This window comes from Lepus europaeus, chromosome 2 (assembly GCF_033115175.1).
Source record: "Lepus europaeus isolate LE1 chromosome 2, mLepTim1.pri, whole genome shotgun sequence".
In the NCBI taxonomy this organism is placed as follows: Eukaryota; Metazoa; Chordata; class Mammalia; order Lagomorpha; family Leporidae; genus Lepus; species Lepus europaeus.
In genome coordinates, this window is record NC_084828.1 from 110,109,449 (window position 1) to 110,125,003 (window position 15,555).

At 39.4% G+C, this 15,555-nt stretch overlaps 1 protein-coding gene across 1 annotated transcript in view; it reads right to left on the reverse strand.

Moving 5' to 3' along the window:
- PRKCI (protein kinase C iota) overlaps positions 1-15,555 on the reverse strand; it is a 93,428-nt gene that overhangs the window by 14,925 nt on the left and 62,948 nt on the right. The window contains exons 8-12 of the mRNA XM_062211942.1: positions 14,757-14,815; positions 5,113-5,289; positions 4,583-4,680; positions 4,020-4,106; positions 2,097-2,232 (exon numbers count right to left, since the gene is read on the reverse strand). Coding sequence (XP_062067926.1) covers positions 2,097-2,232; positions 4,020-4,106; positions 4,583-4,680; positions 5,113-5,289; positions 14,757-14,815 — 557 coding nt within the window. The remainder of the gene's footprint in view (positions 1-2,096; positions 2,233-4,019; positions 4,107-4,582; positions 4,681-5,112; positions 5,290-14,756; positions 14,816-15,555) is intronic.

A 15,555-nucleotide genomic window follows, 5' to 3' on the forward strand; every position in this document is an offset into this window, starting at 1 on the left:
TATTATATAGTTTTTAGCTTTTCTTCATATTTTTATATACTTACTATATATTATATATAATATGTAGTATATGTAATTTATGTATATTATATATTACATATATTTTATATTTTATATATATAAAAATATACAATATACACATGTATAGAACACGTGTGCCCCTGCGTATGTGCTGAGAGGGTGAAGGAGGCAGGAAAAGAAACCACCTGCATGTTAAGCGGATTACACACTCCCTTAAGTACACACGGCTCCTACTCATAAACGAAGTTACAAAGACTATCTCAAACTATGTCAAAGAGCCAATCAACATCACCCAGGCCAGCTGCCTATCACAAGGCAATTACATTAACACACAACAATAAAAAAGGACAGTCTGAAAACAGCTGAATAATATATATACAAGTAACCATTTTTTTTTGGGGGGGGGTTACTTTATAAGCATTCCCTATGTAATTACAGATTTCCTATTATTGATCACTACAAAAAATTCAACTGAACAAATGAACCTAGAATGTAATCATTTTCCTAAAATAGCTAATATGGCAGAAAATTCCAAATCATGGGGCTAGCATTGCAGCAAGTGGGTAAAGCTGTCACCGGTGACATCAGCACATAAAGTCTTGAGTTTTGTACATAAAAATAGTTTAGGATTTTCTTAAGTATGCTGAGCAAATAATAAGGTTAAATCTTCAATATAATTAGGCTATCTCATGTAATGTTAGTTAGCATACTCTGCACTTTATATTCCTGGGGAATATAATTTACACATTTATAATTTTGTGAGGTTAATTTTGCACCAGCTACTTTGACAAGGAAAATAGTTCCCTATGCATTTAGTGAAAAGGATCAGATTTTAAAATGAAACATCATTATAAAAAGAATAAAGGGCCAAGAAATAAAGAAGACATTCTGAAAGTAACTAAATTTCCTATTTTATTCTATTGTACTTTATGTCAGGTGTTTATTGATTTAAAATTTTATTTATTTGTTTGAGAAGAAGAGACAAAGAGAGAGCTCCCACCACTGGCTCACTCCTCAAATGCTCGAAATGGCCTTGGCGGGGCCCAGGTCAAAGCTGGGAGCCAAGAATGTAATCCAAGTCTCCTACAAGGATGGCAGCAACCCAATTACTTGAGTGATGACCACTTCCTCCCACAGTCTGCACTGGTAGGAAGCTGGAGGCAGGGGCTAGAGCTGGGAATTGAACACAGACATTGCTAAGCTAAACACCTGCTCCCAATGCCAGACATTAAAATTTAAATATAAAGATGTAGATGTTCAAAGAAAATCCTGAATGCATGATTTAGGAGTCACTACTAAATGGCAAAAATTAGATAGTGATACAGAAATGCTGTGTTAAAATGGGACTTCAGACAGTTTTTATTTATAAATTTTCTTCAGTAATGTCACAACTTTCAATAAGTTAGACAATAAAAAGAAACTGAAAAAAAAAACTAATTCATTACAGCACATATATCACAGAAGACACAGAATTTTGTAAAAGGTTAGGGGAAAAGTATGAAGGTACTTATAAAGTTCATAGAAAAACAGAATTAAAAGATTAGCTTATTTGGGGGCTGACATTGTAGAATAGTGCATGGAGCCTTCTGCAACACATCCCAGAGAGGGGCTGGTTCAAATTCTGGCAGCTCAACTTCTGATCCAGCTCTCTGCCCATGGCCTGGAAAAACAGTGAAGGATGGCTCAAGTGCTTGGGTCCTGGCCACCCACATGGGAGACCCAGGTGAGGCTCTAGGTTCTGGCGTTGGCCTGGCTCAGCCCTGGCCAGTGCAGCCACCTGGGAAGTGAACCAGCAGGTTGAAGATCTCTGTCTCTTTCTCTGTAACTCTGACTTTCAAATAAATACCTCAATCTTTTAAAAAAAAAAAAAAAGCTTATTTTTGTGTACAAAATTTTTAAAATCTATGCAATTTTCCATGAACTTTTTGAAGCCCCTGAATACATTTATTGTCTTAGAATACCAAAACTGTCCTACACAAAGCAGCTATTATTTCTCCCTCTTCAGACATGAAGCAAGTATACCAACACAGTTTTATGAGTAGCTGAAGACCTTTTCAGTATCCACCTTTCCTTACCTTACACATGCCATAGTCAGTGAGTTTAATGTGCCCTTCAGAGTCCAGTAATACATTATCCAACTTCAAATCTCTATAAATTATGCCTCGCTCATGAAGATAATTTAATGCTAGACTGATTTCTGCAGAGTAAAATCTAAAATAAAATAAAATAAAATAATACGTCACTTGATTCAAATTTTTTTATTGTGGCAATTTTGTAGAGGAAGGCATTTAAATGCTACTCCCACCTGCAACTGGAAACCAAAAAATCCTATCAAAAGTTTTTTTCACTCTATGATTTTAGGGACTAATATTAAAAAAAAGTCTCATTTTAGAATATCTGAGGTCAAAACACAGTAAATGCTCCAGTTACCTGAAACTCACATTTTCATAAAGTTATTAAGTTGAAAGTTTCAAGCAGTTCTTAATCTGATGCCCCAGATGAACCTGAGGCAGTTCCAACTCTCACAACTGGAGGCAAAGCTGGATGCACATTTGTACATGTAAGTTTTCTAGAGTGCTCCCACAGCTTTCAATACTTCTCTAAGGGGCCAATGACATGAATCTACTTCCCCAAAACTAAGAACCATTGACAGACCTAGAGTAAAAAAGTTGAATACTCAAATCACTAAGTCCACACCAAGATTTGTTAAGTAATGAATTAAATTATTCTACAATCACAAATGAGAACATTTAAAAAGTACCACTGACTCACTGATAACCCAGATTTTAGCCTACATAATGAAAGTGGAACACCCCAGGTGGTTTATGGCTGCTTTAGTGCCAAATCATCATGCTTGTGTCTGGAGGCAGGTAAAGCAGACCTCCTTAGCCACTTCAAACTCTATCATCAGGGAACTTGAGTTCTTACTCTGCACTGCAGCACCCAGGAAAGCAAAAATGGTGTAAAACCAGAACTGGCACTTTGACACAGTAAAAATCAGACCAGTGTTCCCAGGACCAACTGAACAAATAAAAAACAAACACTTGTACATTCAAAATTCAAAATAACATCGGTGGCTTTGCTACGTATGATGTGTGACCATTTTACAAAGCCTAAATTTATAAAACTAACACACATAGTAAATTAAAATACGTATACTATATTCATAACTTATGTAAATTAACTTTTTAAAAAATATTTGAAAGGTAGAGTTACAAAGAGAGGAAGACAGAGAGAGAGAGAGAGAGAAAGAGAGAGAGAGAGAAAGAGAGGGATTGAGATCTTCATCTGCTGGTTCACTCACCAGATGGCTGGGGCTGGGCCAGGATGAAGCCAGGAGCCTGGAACTTCTTCCAGGTCTCCTACATGTGTAGGAGCCCAAGCATTTGGGCCACCTTCCTATGCTTTCCCAGGTTATTGGCAGGGAGCTAGATCAGAAGTGGAGCAGCCGGTATCAAAGCAGCGCCAATATGGGATGCTGGCATTGCAGACAGAGGCTTAACCTGTTACACCACAACACCAGCCCCCTATAAATTAACTTTTAGCTTAGCCTCTACATGGCTTACAAAGAAACAACCAGTATAAAATAAATTATCAGGGCCAGTGCTGTGGTATAGCGGGTTAAGCCTGCATGAGTGCCATCCTAGCTGTTATACTTCTGTTCCTGCTCCCTGCTAATGCAACTGGGAAAGTAGCACAGGATGGCCCAAGTGCTTGTGGCCCTGTACCCATGTGGGAGACTTGGATGAAGCTCCTGGCTCCTGGCCTCGGCCTGGCCCAGCCCATTGCAGCCATCTGGGGAGTGAACCAGCAGAAGGAAGAGCTCTCTCTGTAATTCTTTCAAACAAACAAATCTTTAAAAAAAAAAAAAAAAAAAAGCAGCAGCAGAAGACAGCCTATCTTTAAAAAATAAATAGCGTATGTTTTGCAACCACTACACATTAAAAGTCACACAGCCCTGAAAAAGCTTCATTGCAAACAATTAACCAAAAACTTACCTGGCATGTTCCTCAGGAAGTTTTCGTTGTCGCTGCATGTGAAACATTAGATCTCCTCCATTTACATACTCTATAACAAAGAACAACCTACAACACAGGAGAGGACTCATGAAACCAATATCCAAAATAAGGCGGTGTAATCGCACTTCTAAATCCTTAAGAAACCAGTCACAACATAAAGAACATCCCCTGTGGTTTAGCCTTTAAAAGGTGCCAAGGATCTGGGGGAAAAAAAAGGGTATCTAAATCACTTGTGATCATCACTTGAGGTTTACTTGGGATTTTTTTTCCTGTAGTTAAACTCTAGAAAACTTTAAGTCATAAAACTAGCATCCTGGGTATATTTAAATGGTTGGATGTCTCCCATCATTAATATCATCTGGCTCTTTCTTCTTTTGCCCAAAGCATGTCATTTCCTAATGCTGACCCAGTGTCAGCTGGAGTAAGACATCCAACTGTTGTGTCCTCCACGACTTGTTTCATTAGTGGTAACAAGCAGATTCTTATGTGATATATGAAAACAGACAAAGCCCAGCCATCACTGTATAATCTTTCAATCTTACCTGCTTTCCGTCTGAAAGCAGGAATGCAGCCCAACCAGAAAAGGATGATTAGATGCTTGCTCAAAGACGTGCTTCTCTGTCTGCACCCAGTCAATATCCTGTGTTAAAGTAAGAAATAAATAGACGTCAAACTGAAATGATATCATCAAAATTAATGATAAATTTGTTCTTGGCAATTTAGTGAGGACAAATGCAATGCTTAATTAGGCTAAGTATCAAAATCGCTGATAATCATCAATACCAATTTATGTACAAGAAGAAAAATCCCACTGGTAAGTCTCAGTATTACGAAATGGTCTAGAAAACTTTTACAAGCTCTAATACATCCTCTGATACTAATATGGTTTGATTTTCATGTTTGAAAAATTTAATAAAGTCTGGTAAGTTTAAATATCGCTTATAATCTGTTTGAAATATACATTTAAGAAAAGTAGCCTGAAATAATAAGGCATAAACGCTGAGGTTTTCACTACAAAATTACTCATAAGCATTTTAAAAGTTTAGAAGTAATAAAACTTCATTGTGCTTACCTCGTCATCATTGACAAGCTCTTTTTTCACAACTTTCATTGCATAAATACGATCTGTTTTTTTTAATCGAACCAACAGTACTTTGGCATAGCTTCCTCTTCCTATTACTCGGAGCAAATCAAAATCCTGAAGACCTAGGCTGGATGAAGCTTTGCCACTTTCCCTGGTGTTCATTGCCTGTTGAGAACATTTATATCAAAAAGTTATATAAGGAAAAATTTTGTATAGAATATTCCTGATACTTGGTTACAGCTATAATGATTTAAAATCTTTTTTAACATAAAAATATTTTAAGTTTGTAATTCTCTCCTTGTATCATTCAAAGCACAAAATCTAATGAGTTTATGAGTTAAGAGAAGTGGTAACAGGAATTAAGAGAGTTGAAAACTAAGAAACGTTAAAGAACAACTTTAAAAAGATCCAATAAGCTTTAGGTATGGGGCAGAAAAAAAAAGAACTTTGCTGACTAGCAGATTGGAGGTACTAGTGACAGGTAAAGTGTGTGGCTGTGGATAGGATAAGGATGACAGAGTAGGAGATCAAAGAATGGTTTTTCGGGGCTGTCACTATAACATAGTGGATAAAGCTGCTGCCTGCAGTGGCACCACTCCATATGGGCGCTGATTCAAGTCCCGGCTGCTCCATTTCCAATCCAGCTTTCTGTTGTGGTTTGAGAAGGTAGTGTAAGATGGCTCAAGTCCTTGGGCCCGTGCACCCACGTGGGAGATCTGGAAGAAGCTCTTGGCTTCATATTGGTGCAGCTCTAGCCGTTTTGGCCATCTGAGGAGTGAACCAGCAGGTGGAAGACCTCTCTCTCTCTCTCTCTCTGCCTCTCTGTAACTCTGCCTTTCAAAAAATAAATAAATCTTTTTTTTTAAAGTATGGTTTTTCATATTAACTTTAGAACTTACAATGGGACATCAAGAGGAAAGTCTGCTGGAAACCTGATATATGAAATACAAGCTAGTGAGAGACACGTTCAGAGGCACATGGGATGCTACATGAGGCAGTCCAGCTGACTGAAGACATGTTTCACCACAGAACACCAAGGGTGCTTTTGTACTGGAAAACATGGAATGGCAAAGTAAGTCTTATAATGCATTTATAAGTAAATTTAAGTTTCTGGTAAGTTTTCTTTATTTTCCTAAAGAATTATTTATTTTTAAAGGCACAGCAACAGAGAGAGATAGACAAATCTTCCATCTACTTGTTTACTCCCCAACTGGTTCTAACAGCCAAGGCTGGTACCAGGCCAAAGCCGGGAGCCTGGAATTCCATCTGGTCTCCCACATGGGTGGCAGGGGTCCAAGGACTTGAGTCAACTTCTACTGTCTTCCCAGGCACATGAGCAGGAGGCTGAATCAGAAGTAGAACAAGAGGGTTGAACCAGGACTCCACTATGGGATGTAAGCCTCTCAAGTAGCAGGTTAACTCACTGTGCCATAATTCCGCCCTCTCTGGCAATTTTTAGAAAAGACTGAAGATAATCTTTTATTAGACACTTGTAAAGTCACCAGTACCTAATCTTCAGATGGACCCATGAGAACAAAGTATGACTTTGGTGAGGAGTATCACAAAAAGCAAAGAACAAGTTTAGAGACAGGTAAAGAAATTAGTACACATACACACACACAAACACACACAGTATTGTGAAAACTGAAGGTAAATGACAATTTAAAAGAATGGACATCCACAAAACTGAAGAATAATTTGATTTGGTAACAATAATAAACAGAAAGAAGTGAAAAGAAACCAGACTAGGACAGCTTAGGAGAGAAGAGAATTGTTAAGAAAAAGTCAATGATTAGATTTTGAATATGGTTGACTATGGGGTGGTGGTATGGTGCAGTGAGTTAAGCCACCATCTGAGATGTCAGCATCCCATATAGCACCAGTTCGAGTCCTGGCTGCTCCACTTCTGATCAAGCTACCTACTAATGTGCCTGGGAAAGCAGCAAAAGATGGTCAACATGCTGGAAGCCCTGCCACTGCTGATGTGGGAGACCCAGATGGAATTCTGGTTTTGCAGCTTCAGCCTGGCTTGGCCCCTGCCATTATAGCCATTTGGGGAGTGAACCAGTGGATCAACATATTACTCTGTGTCTTTTCCTCTTCCTCTACTTCTGTCTTTCAAATAAAAAAAACCTCTCTAAAAATTTTTTAAAAATATGTTTTTTTGGAAATTATGAGAGAATCAAATGGAACATTAACAAAAGGCATGATAATAAGACTTAATGAAACCACAGAAACCAGATAATAGTAGAATGTCACCTTCAAAGGACCTTTACAAAAAATGAAACCTGCTGACCAGGAATTTTACACCCTTAAAAACCTCTCTCAAAATGAAAGTAAAGTAAAAACATTTTCAGGCAAACAAAACCTGAGAAAAATCTATCACTAGAATGTCCTCACTAAAGGAAATAGAGTTCTTCAAGAAGAAAAAATACAATCTCAGATGAAGGACACGGATACAGGAAGGAAAGAAGAACAAGAAAGGTAAAATGTAAGTAAATCTAAACAGATGTTGGAATAAAAACACTAATATAGATACACAGAGAGAACTTTAAAGTATGACAAAAATAGCTCTTATGTCAGGAAGGGAAGAAATAGAAGATAAAGTATGCTAAAGTTATTATATTTTTGGAAAATGGCAAGTTTTATTAATAACTCGTATGAGTTGGGGCCAGCACTGTGGCATAGCGGGTAAATCTGCCACCTGCAGTGCTGGCATCCCATATGGGCGCCAGTTCACGTCTCGGCTTCTCCAATTCCCATCCAGCTCTCTGCTAAGGCCTGGGAAAGCAGTAGAGATAGCTCAAGTCCTTGTGTCCCTGCAACTTTGTGAGAGACCAGGAAGAAGCTCTTGGCTCCTGGCTTTGGTTTAGCTCAGCTCCAGCAGTCGTGGCCAATTGGGGAGTGAACCAGCGGATGGAAGACCTCTCTCTCTCTCTCTCTCTCTGCCTCTTCTCTCCTCTCTTTGGGTAACTCTGACTTTCAAATAAATAAATAAATCTTTAAAAAGAAAATAACTCGTGGGGTCGGTGCCATGGTGCAGATTAATCCTCTGCCTGCGGTGCCGGCATCCCATATTGGCGCCGGGTTCTAGTCCCAGTTGCTCCACTTCCAATCCAGCTCTCTGTTATGGCCTGGGAAAGCAGCAGAAGATGGCCCAAGACCTTGGACCCCTGCACCCACCTGGGAGACCCAGAAGAAACACCTGGCTCCTGTCTTTGGGTCGGCACGGCTCCAGCCGTTGCAGCCATCTGGGGAGTAAACCAACAGAAGGGAGGTCTCTCCCCCTCATGTCTGTAACTCTACCTCTCAAATAAATAAATAAAAATCTTAAAAAAAAGGCCGGTGCTGCGGCTCAGTAGGCTAATCCTCCACCTTGCGGCGCCGGCACACCGGGTTCTAGTCCCGGTCGGGGCACCGATCCTGTCCCGGTTGCCCCTCTTCCAGGCCAGCTCTCTGCTGTGGCCAGGGAGTGCAGTGGAGGATGGCCCAGGTCCTTGGGCCCTGCACCCCATGGGAGACCAGGATAAGCGCCTGGCTCCTGCCATCGGAACAGCGTGGTGCGCCGGCCGCAGCGCGCCTACCACAGCGGCCATTGGAGGGTGAACCAACGGCAAAAAGGAAGACCTTTCTCTGTCTCCCTCTACTGTCCACTCTGCCTGTCAAAAAAAAAAATCTTAAAAAAAATAACATATCAGTTAAGGATACAAGATATAATCTTCATACTGACCAGCAACAGAGTGGAAAAAGAAGGCCAAACAAATGAAAAGAACAACAACAACAACAACAAAAAAAAAAAAAAAAAAAAAAAAAAAAAAAAACAAGGAAAAGAAAACCCTAATAAGCTATCACTACATATTCACTAAATGGACTAAAATTTAAAAAGCCAACTACACAAAGTATTGACAAGGATATGGAGGGGGCCAGCGCTGTGGTGTGGTGAGTAAAGCTGCCACCTGTAGTGCCGGCATCCCATATGAGCACTGGTTCAAGTCCCAGCTGCCCCACTTCCAATCCAGCTCCCTGCCATGGCCTGTGAAGGCAGTGGAAGATGACCCAGGTCCTTGGGTCCCTGAGCCTGTGTGGGAGACCTAGGGGAGGCTCTTGGCTACCGGCTTCAGATCAGTGCAGCTCTGGCCGTTGCAGCCAATTGGGGAGTGAACCAGCGGATGGAAGCTCTCTCTTTCTGCCTCACTGCTACTGTTTTAAGTAAACAAAACCTTAAAAAAAAAAAAAAAAGGATATAGAGCCAATGGAACTCCCATCTATTGTAGATGAAAGCAAAAATTACACAAATACTTTGGAAAATTATTTGCCATTGTCTATTAATAAAGTTGGATATACAAATAAATCAACAACTCTACTCTTAGCTCTATTCATACACCTACCTTTATGCAGACAAAGTGTGTCAGAGCACATTTTCAATAATGTACATAGCAGGGGCCACACCATCTGTGATGCTGATATCCCACGTGGACACAGGTTCGAATCCCCACTGCTCTAATTCTTTTCCTGATCCCTAATAATGTGCATGGGAAAGCAGTGGAGGATGGCCCAAGTCCTTGGACCCCTGCACCCACGTGGGAGACCTGGATAAAGCTCCAGACTCCCTGGCTTCATGAAGCTGGAGCTGTTGCAGCTGGGAGTGTAACATCGGATAGAAGATTCTTTCTCTCTCTCTCTCCAACTCTTTTTCAAATAAATAAATAAATATTTGTCAAGAAAATGTTAACAGTAGCATATCCTAATAATCTCAATCTAGGGGGAAAATATCAATAGCAGGACAGATAGAATCGATAAAGCAGTGAAAAGGAAGGAAGAGCTCCTTTATGAAACACAGCTCCACCTCACAGACACAATGTTGAGTGAAGGAAGCTACTACAAAAGAATACATGATTTATGAGTCCATTTATATAAAATTTAGGGGAAAAAAGAAAAAACTAACACGTGGTGTTGTGATAGTGTGTTACTTTTAGGGGTGAAGGGAGTGTTAGCAACTGGGAGAAGAAACAAAATGACTTTTGGGATGCTGGTAAAGCCTATTTCTTGATCTGAGAGGTCATTACATAGTGTCACTTTGTGAAAATCCATCTAGCTAGACTCATGATTTGTACACTTTTATGTTTGTATGCTATTCTTCAATTTAAAAGTATATTAAGGGGACCAATGCTGTGGCACAGTGGGTTAACGCTCTGGCCCGAAGGCCAGCATCCTATATGGGTGCTGGTTCGAGACCCAGCTTCTCTACTTCCTATCCAGCTCTCTGCTATGGCCTGGGAAAGCAGTAGAAAATGGCCCAAGTCCTTGGGCCTCTGCACTCACGTGGGAGACCTGGAAGAAGCTCCTGACTCCTGACTTCGGATTGGCACAGCTCCAGCCATTGCGGCCATCTGGGGATAAACCAGTGGATGGAAGACCCCTCTCTCTTTCTCTCTCTCTCTCTCTCTCTTTATGTCTCTGCTCTATGTAACTCTTTCAAATAAATAAATAAATCTTTTTTTAAAAAAGTATATTAAGGAGCAAGCCTTTGGCACAGTAGTTACAATATTGCTTGGGACAACCACATCCCCTATTGGAGTATCTGGTCCAAGTCCTGGCTCTTCCACTTCCAATTCCCACTTCTTGCTAATGAATACTCTGGGAAGCAGCAGATGATGGCCCAAGTACTTTGGTTTTTGGCACCCATGTGGGTGAGGCCTGGATGTGGGCTCCTGGCTTCAGCCTGGCTCAGGCCTGACTTTTGCAGGCATTTAAGTAGTGAATCAGCTGATAGAAGCTCACTCTCTGTACATCTGCCGTATAGATATTCACATACACATACATAGATAGATAGAAGAGAGAGGGGGAGAGAAGGAGGAGGTGAGGGAGGAGGAGGAGGAAACAATGAAAAAGCAAACAAAAAACTGAGGAATAAATCTAATCAAAATTGAAAGATCTCTACAATGAAAGCTGGAAAACACTGACAAAAGAAACTGAAAGACAACACAAAGAAATGTATGTTGAAGAATCATTATCATTATTGTCAATGATAATATTATTAATAATCAATATCATTAAAATGTCCATACTGCCCAAAGTGATTTACAGATACAATTCAACCAAAATCCCAATGACATTTTTCACAAAACTAGAAAAAACATTAAAGTTTTGTATGAAATCACAAATGACATTAAATTGTAGAGTAATTTTCAGCAAAAAGAACAAAGCAGGACACATTACACTACTTGACTTTAAACTATATTACAAAGCTACAGTTCCTGAAATAGCATGGTAGAGCTGGCATTGTGGCATGGGTTAGGCTGCCACCCACAACACTGGCATCCCATACTGGAGCATCAGTTCTAGTCCCACATGATCTGTATCCAATCCAACTCCCTGCTAATACAACTGGGAAAGCAGTGGAGGATGGCCCAAGTAGTTGGGCCCCTGCCGCTCACATGAGAGACCAGGATGGAGCTCCTTGCTTTAGCCCATCCCAGCCTCAGCCATTGCAACCACTTGGGGAGTGAACCAGCAGTGGAAGATCTCTTCACCCCCACCCCCATCACTCTGTCCAAATAAATAAAATCTTAACAAAAAATAGTGTGGCCAGGCATAAAAGCAGACAAACAGACCAAGGGAACACAATAGAGACCCTAGATATAAATCCACACATATACAGTCAACTGATCTTTGACAGTGTTGCTAAGGACACAGATTAGAGGAAGAACGGATTTTTTTTCAGTAAGTAGTGTTGGGAAAATTGGATATCCACATGCTTCTAGATCAGACCCCAAAAGCACAAGACACAAAGCAAAAACAAATGGAATTTCAGCAAACTTCAGAGCTTCTGCACAGTAAAGGAAACCAATCCACAGAGTGAAGAGATAGTCTCCAGCATGGGGGAAAATATTTATAAGTTATACACCTGGGAACTCAAACAACTCAATAGGAAATAAACCAAATAATCCAATTGAAAAAATGGGGTAGATATAAACAGACATCTTTCAAAGGAAGACATACAAATGGGTAAGAGGTACATGGAAAAATGCTCAACATCACTAAGCATCAGGGAAATACAAATCAAAACCACAGAGATACCACATCATTCCAGTTAGAACGGCTGTCATCACAGAGGTGGAGACAGCAAGTGCTGGCAAGGATACTGAGAAAGGGGTCAGGCCCTGCACACTGTTGGTAGGAATGAAAATTAGTATGGCTATTGGGGAAAACATTATCAAGGTTCCTCAAAAAACTAAAAGTAAGCATACTATGATTCAGCAATCTCAGTACTGGGAATATATCCATGGCAAATGAAACCCATTTGTCAAAGAGACATCTGCACTGCCATGGTCTCCACAGGACTATTCATAATAGCCAAGAAATGGAAACAACCTAAATGTCCACAAACTGATGAATGGATAAAGAAACTGTGGAACCAAAACACAATGAAATAATACTGAGTCAGAAAAAGGGATGAAATCTTGTCATTTGCAATGTCATGGATGGAACTGGAGGTCGTTAAGTGAAATATGTTGGGCATAGAAAGGCAAGTAGTGTATGACTTTACTTTTATGTGGACTCTAAAACAGTTGATCTCAGATTTGGCATAGTGGTTAAGATGTCTCTTGGGCTGAAGGTCCCTGACACCCATATGGGGAACATCGATTAAGTTTCCAGCTCTTGGTTTCAGCATGGCCCAGAACCAGCTGTTGCAGATATTTGGGGAGAGAATTACCAGATGGGAGTTGTCTGCCTCTCTCTGCCTTTCAAATAAACAAATAAAAAGTTAAGCTCACAGAGATTGAGAGTAGAATGGTTGTTAACAGTGGTTGGGCACAGCAAAAGGAGGAAGGGAAAAATTTTTAAATGGAAATATATTAAAAATCTTGAAGATAAAGGCAGATTAGCAGGAAATAGTAGTCCAACCAAAGTAATAATAATAATAGTATTAATAATAAGAATAATGGTAATGAAAGCTCCCAAAAGGATCAAAAAGCTATAGAACCAACAAGGAAGAAATAAAAAGAAAACATTAAAAGAACATTGGCAGAAGAGAGTTTCTATTCCTCATTATTAGGAATTTCCTCTTGTGACTGACTCATTCAACCTATGAACAAAATAAGAACTGCAGGACAGATTATAAGTGGTAACAACCTTTAAAATATAAAAATAAATATGCACCTAAAAGAAGAGTTGGAAGAAAGACTAGACATAAAAGAGTTGACTAGACATAGAAGCTACTGACTAAATTAGACAGAACAAGGAACCATAGGTGACCAAGAGATTTCAAAATAACACAAGAGTGAAGGAAGACGGTAGACAAAACAAAAGTGGCCATGTGCTGATCACTGTTTTAAATGAGTGATGGATACTGGGACTTTGTATTCTGTCTACTTTTACTGATGTTTGAAATTTTTCATAATAAAATGCTGGGTTTTTAGAAAAGGTAACCAAGATGTAATACATCTACCAGACATGAAAGTTGAAATCGTTACCTAATATATACTAAACTGATCTTTTGTATATAAAGAGAATTGAAAATGAATCATGATGTGATTGGAAGGGGAGAGGGAGCGGGAAAGGGGAGGGTTGTGGGTGGGAGGGAAGTTTTGGGAGGGGGAAGCCATTGTAACCCATAAGCTGTACTTTGGAAATTTATATTCATTAAATAAAAGTTTAATTAAAAAAAAAAAAAAAGAAAAGAAAAGGTAACCAAGATGTAATACATCTACCAGACACGAAAGAGAAAGGAAAAGGGTGAGGTTGTATGAACTAAACCTACACTTGAAAAACAGAAATATAAACATTATTGCCCCAACTAGAAATGGTTAAAAAGTGTTGCCTCTAAGAAGTCAAACTGGTAGTAGAAAGTGTGAGGCATGATAATCTTTTATACTACAAGCACTTTTTTAAAAAAATTATCATTTTCAATATTCTAAATTAAAATTTACTGTTTGAAAAACATAAAAAGCTTAACAGAAGAAAACAGTGGCAGTAAAAACATTTAATCATTCATACTTTCAATGAGCAATCCCACAAAATGGAACTATATGTATATTTTAAATAATATTACCAAGTATTATAAATGCTATTCTTAAACACACTATGACATTTAGGTTATACTATTCTAAGTCATTCCACTAAAATATTTCCTAATTTAAATCAAAATGGTGATTACTAAATTAAATTAGAATACAGCTCTTTAATCATTGAAAATCAGTCCAGGGGCTGGTGCTGTGACATAGCGGGTAAAGCCACCGCCTGCAGTGCCAGCATCCTATATGGGCACCAGTTTGAGTCTTGGCTGCTCTACTTCTGATCCAGCTCTCTGCTATGGGCCCTTGCCTCTGCATGGGAGACCCAGAAGAGGCTCCTGGTTCCTGGCTTTGGATGGGCATAGCTCCAGCCGTTGCAGCCAATTGGGGAGTGAACCAGCAGATGGAAGACCTCTCTCTCTCTCTTTCTGCCTTTCCTTCTCTCTCTGTGTAACTCTGTCTTTCAAATAAATAAATAAATCTTAAAAAAAAGAAAAAAAGAAAATCAGTCCTGTATTATGACCTAAAATCTAAGCAGGTCAATGTGTCATTTCCTAAATTGTTCAGTCTTACTAAAAAAATAAAGGCAGAATGCACCATAAGATATTATCTTACCTCCTTTTCTTCACCAACTTGGTCCAAACTCTCATGACTTGAAGGATTATATGGAATTACTAAAAACCAAATTTCAAACATCATTAATTCATCTATTAATTTGTCAATAATTCATCTGTTAAAGTTTTTTCCTGATTGTATTTTGAAGTTTCATTTCTAAGTTTTCGTTATTTAAAGCCGAACACTTACCCTACAATATGACAAATCGTTTGTGAAAGTTAAGCATTAAATCCTAATTTTTAGTGAGAGTAAAGACAGCAAAAATACCAACCTGGTACCCAAGTGCTGTTTTGAAGAAATATTTTCATTATTTTTTAAACTCTTCTTTACAGATTAATTAAACAATTCTTTCTTATAAGGTTGACTCTGTAAATCCTTTTAACCCTTCAGCATGATTGAAGCATAGAGATGATTTTCATTTTTACTCCCTTCATACTGAAAATATTCCTGCCTGACAAAGGTCATACTTCTTTCCTTAAAGCTACTTGAGTGGTAGATGGCTGGCTTAGTCGGTAAGATGCCTTGTATCTCACATCTGACTGCCAGGGTTTGACCCCCACTCCAGCTCCTGATTCCAGCTTCCTGACAGCTCAGGTACATGGGTCCCTGCCACCCAGATGGACTGAGATCCTGGCTTCGGTCTGGGGGAGCCCAACCTGTTGCAGGCATTTGGGGAGTTAACTAGCAAATTGGGAAGCGCTCTCTGTCTCTCAAATATATAAATACTGTTTTCTTCAGAAGCTAGCTGGGGCAACAGCAACCTACATTTCAAAGCTTCAGGCTTCAAGCTTCTTCATGA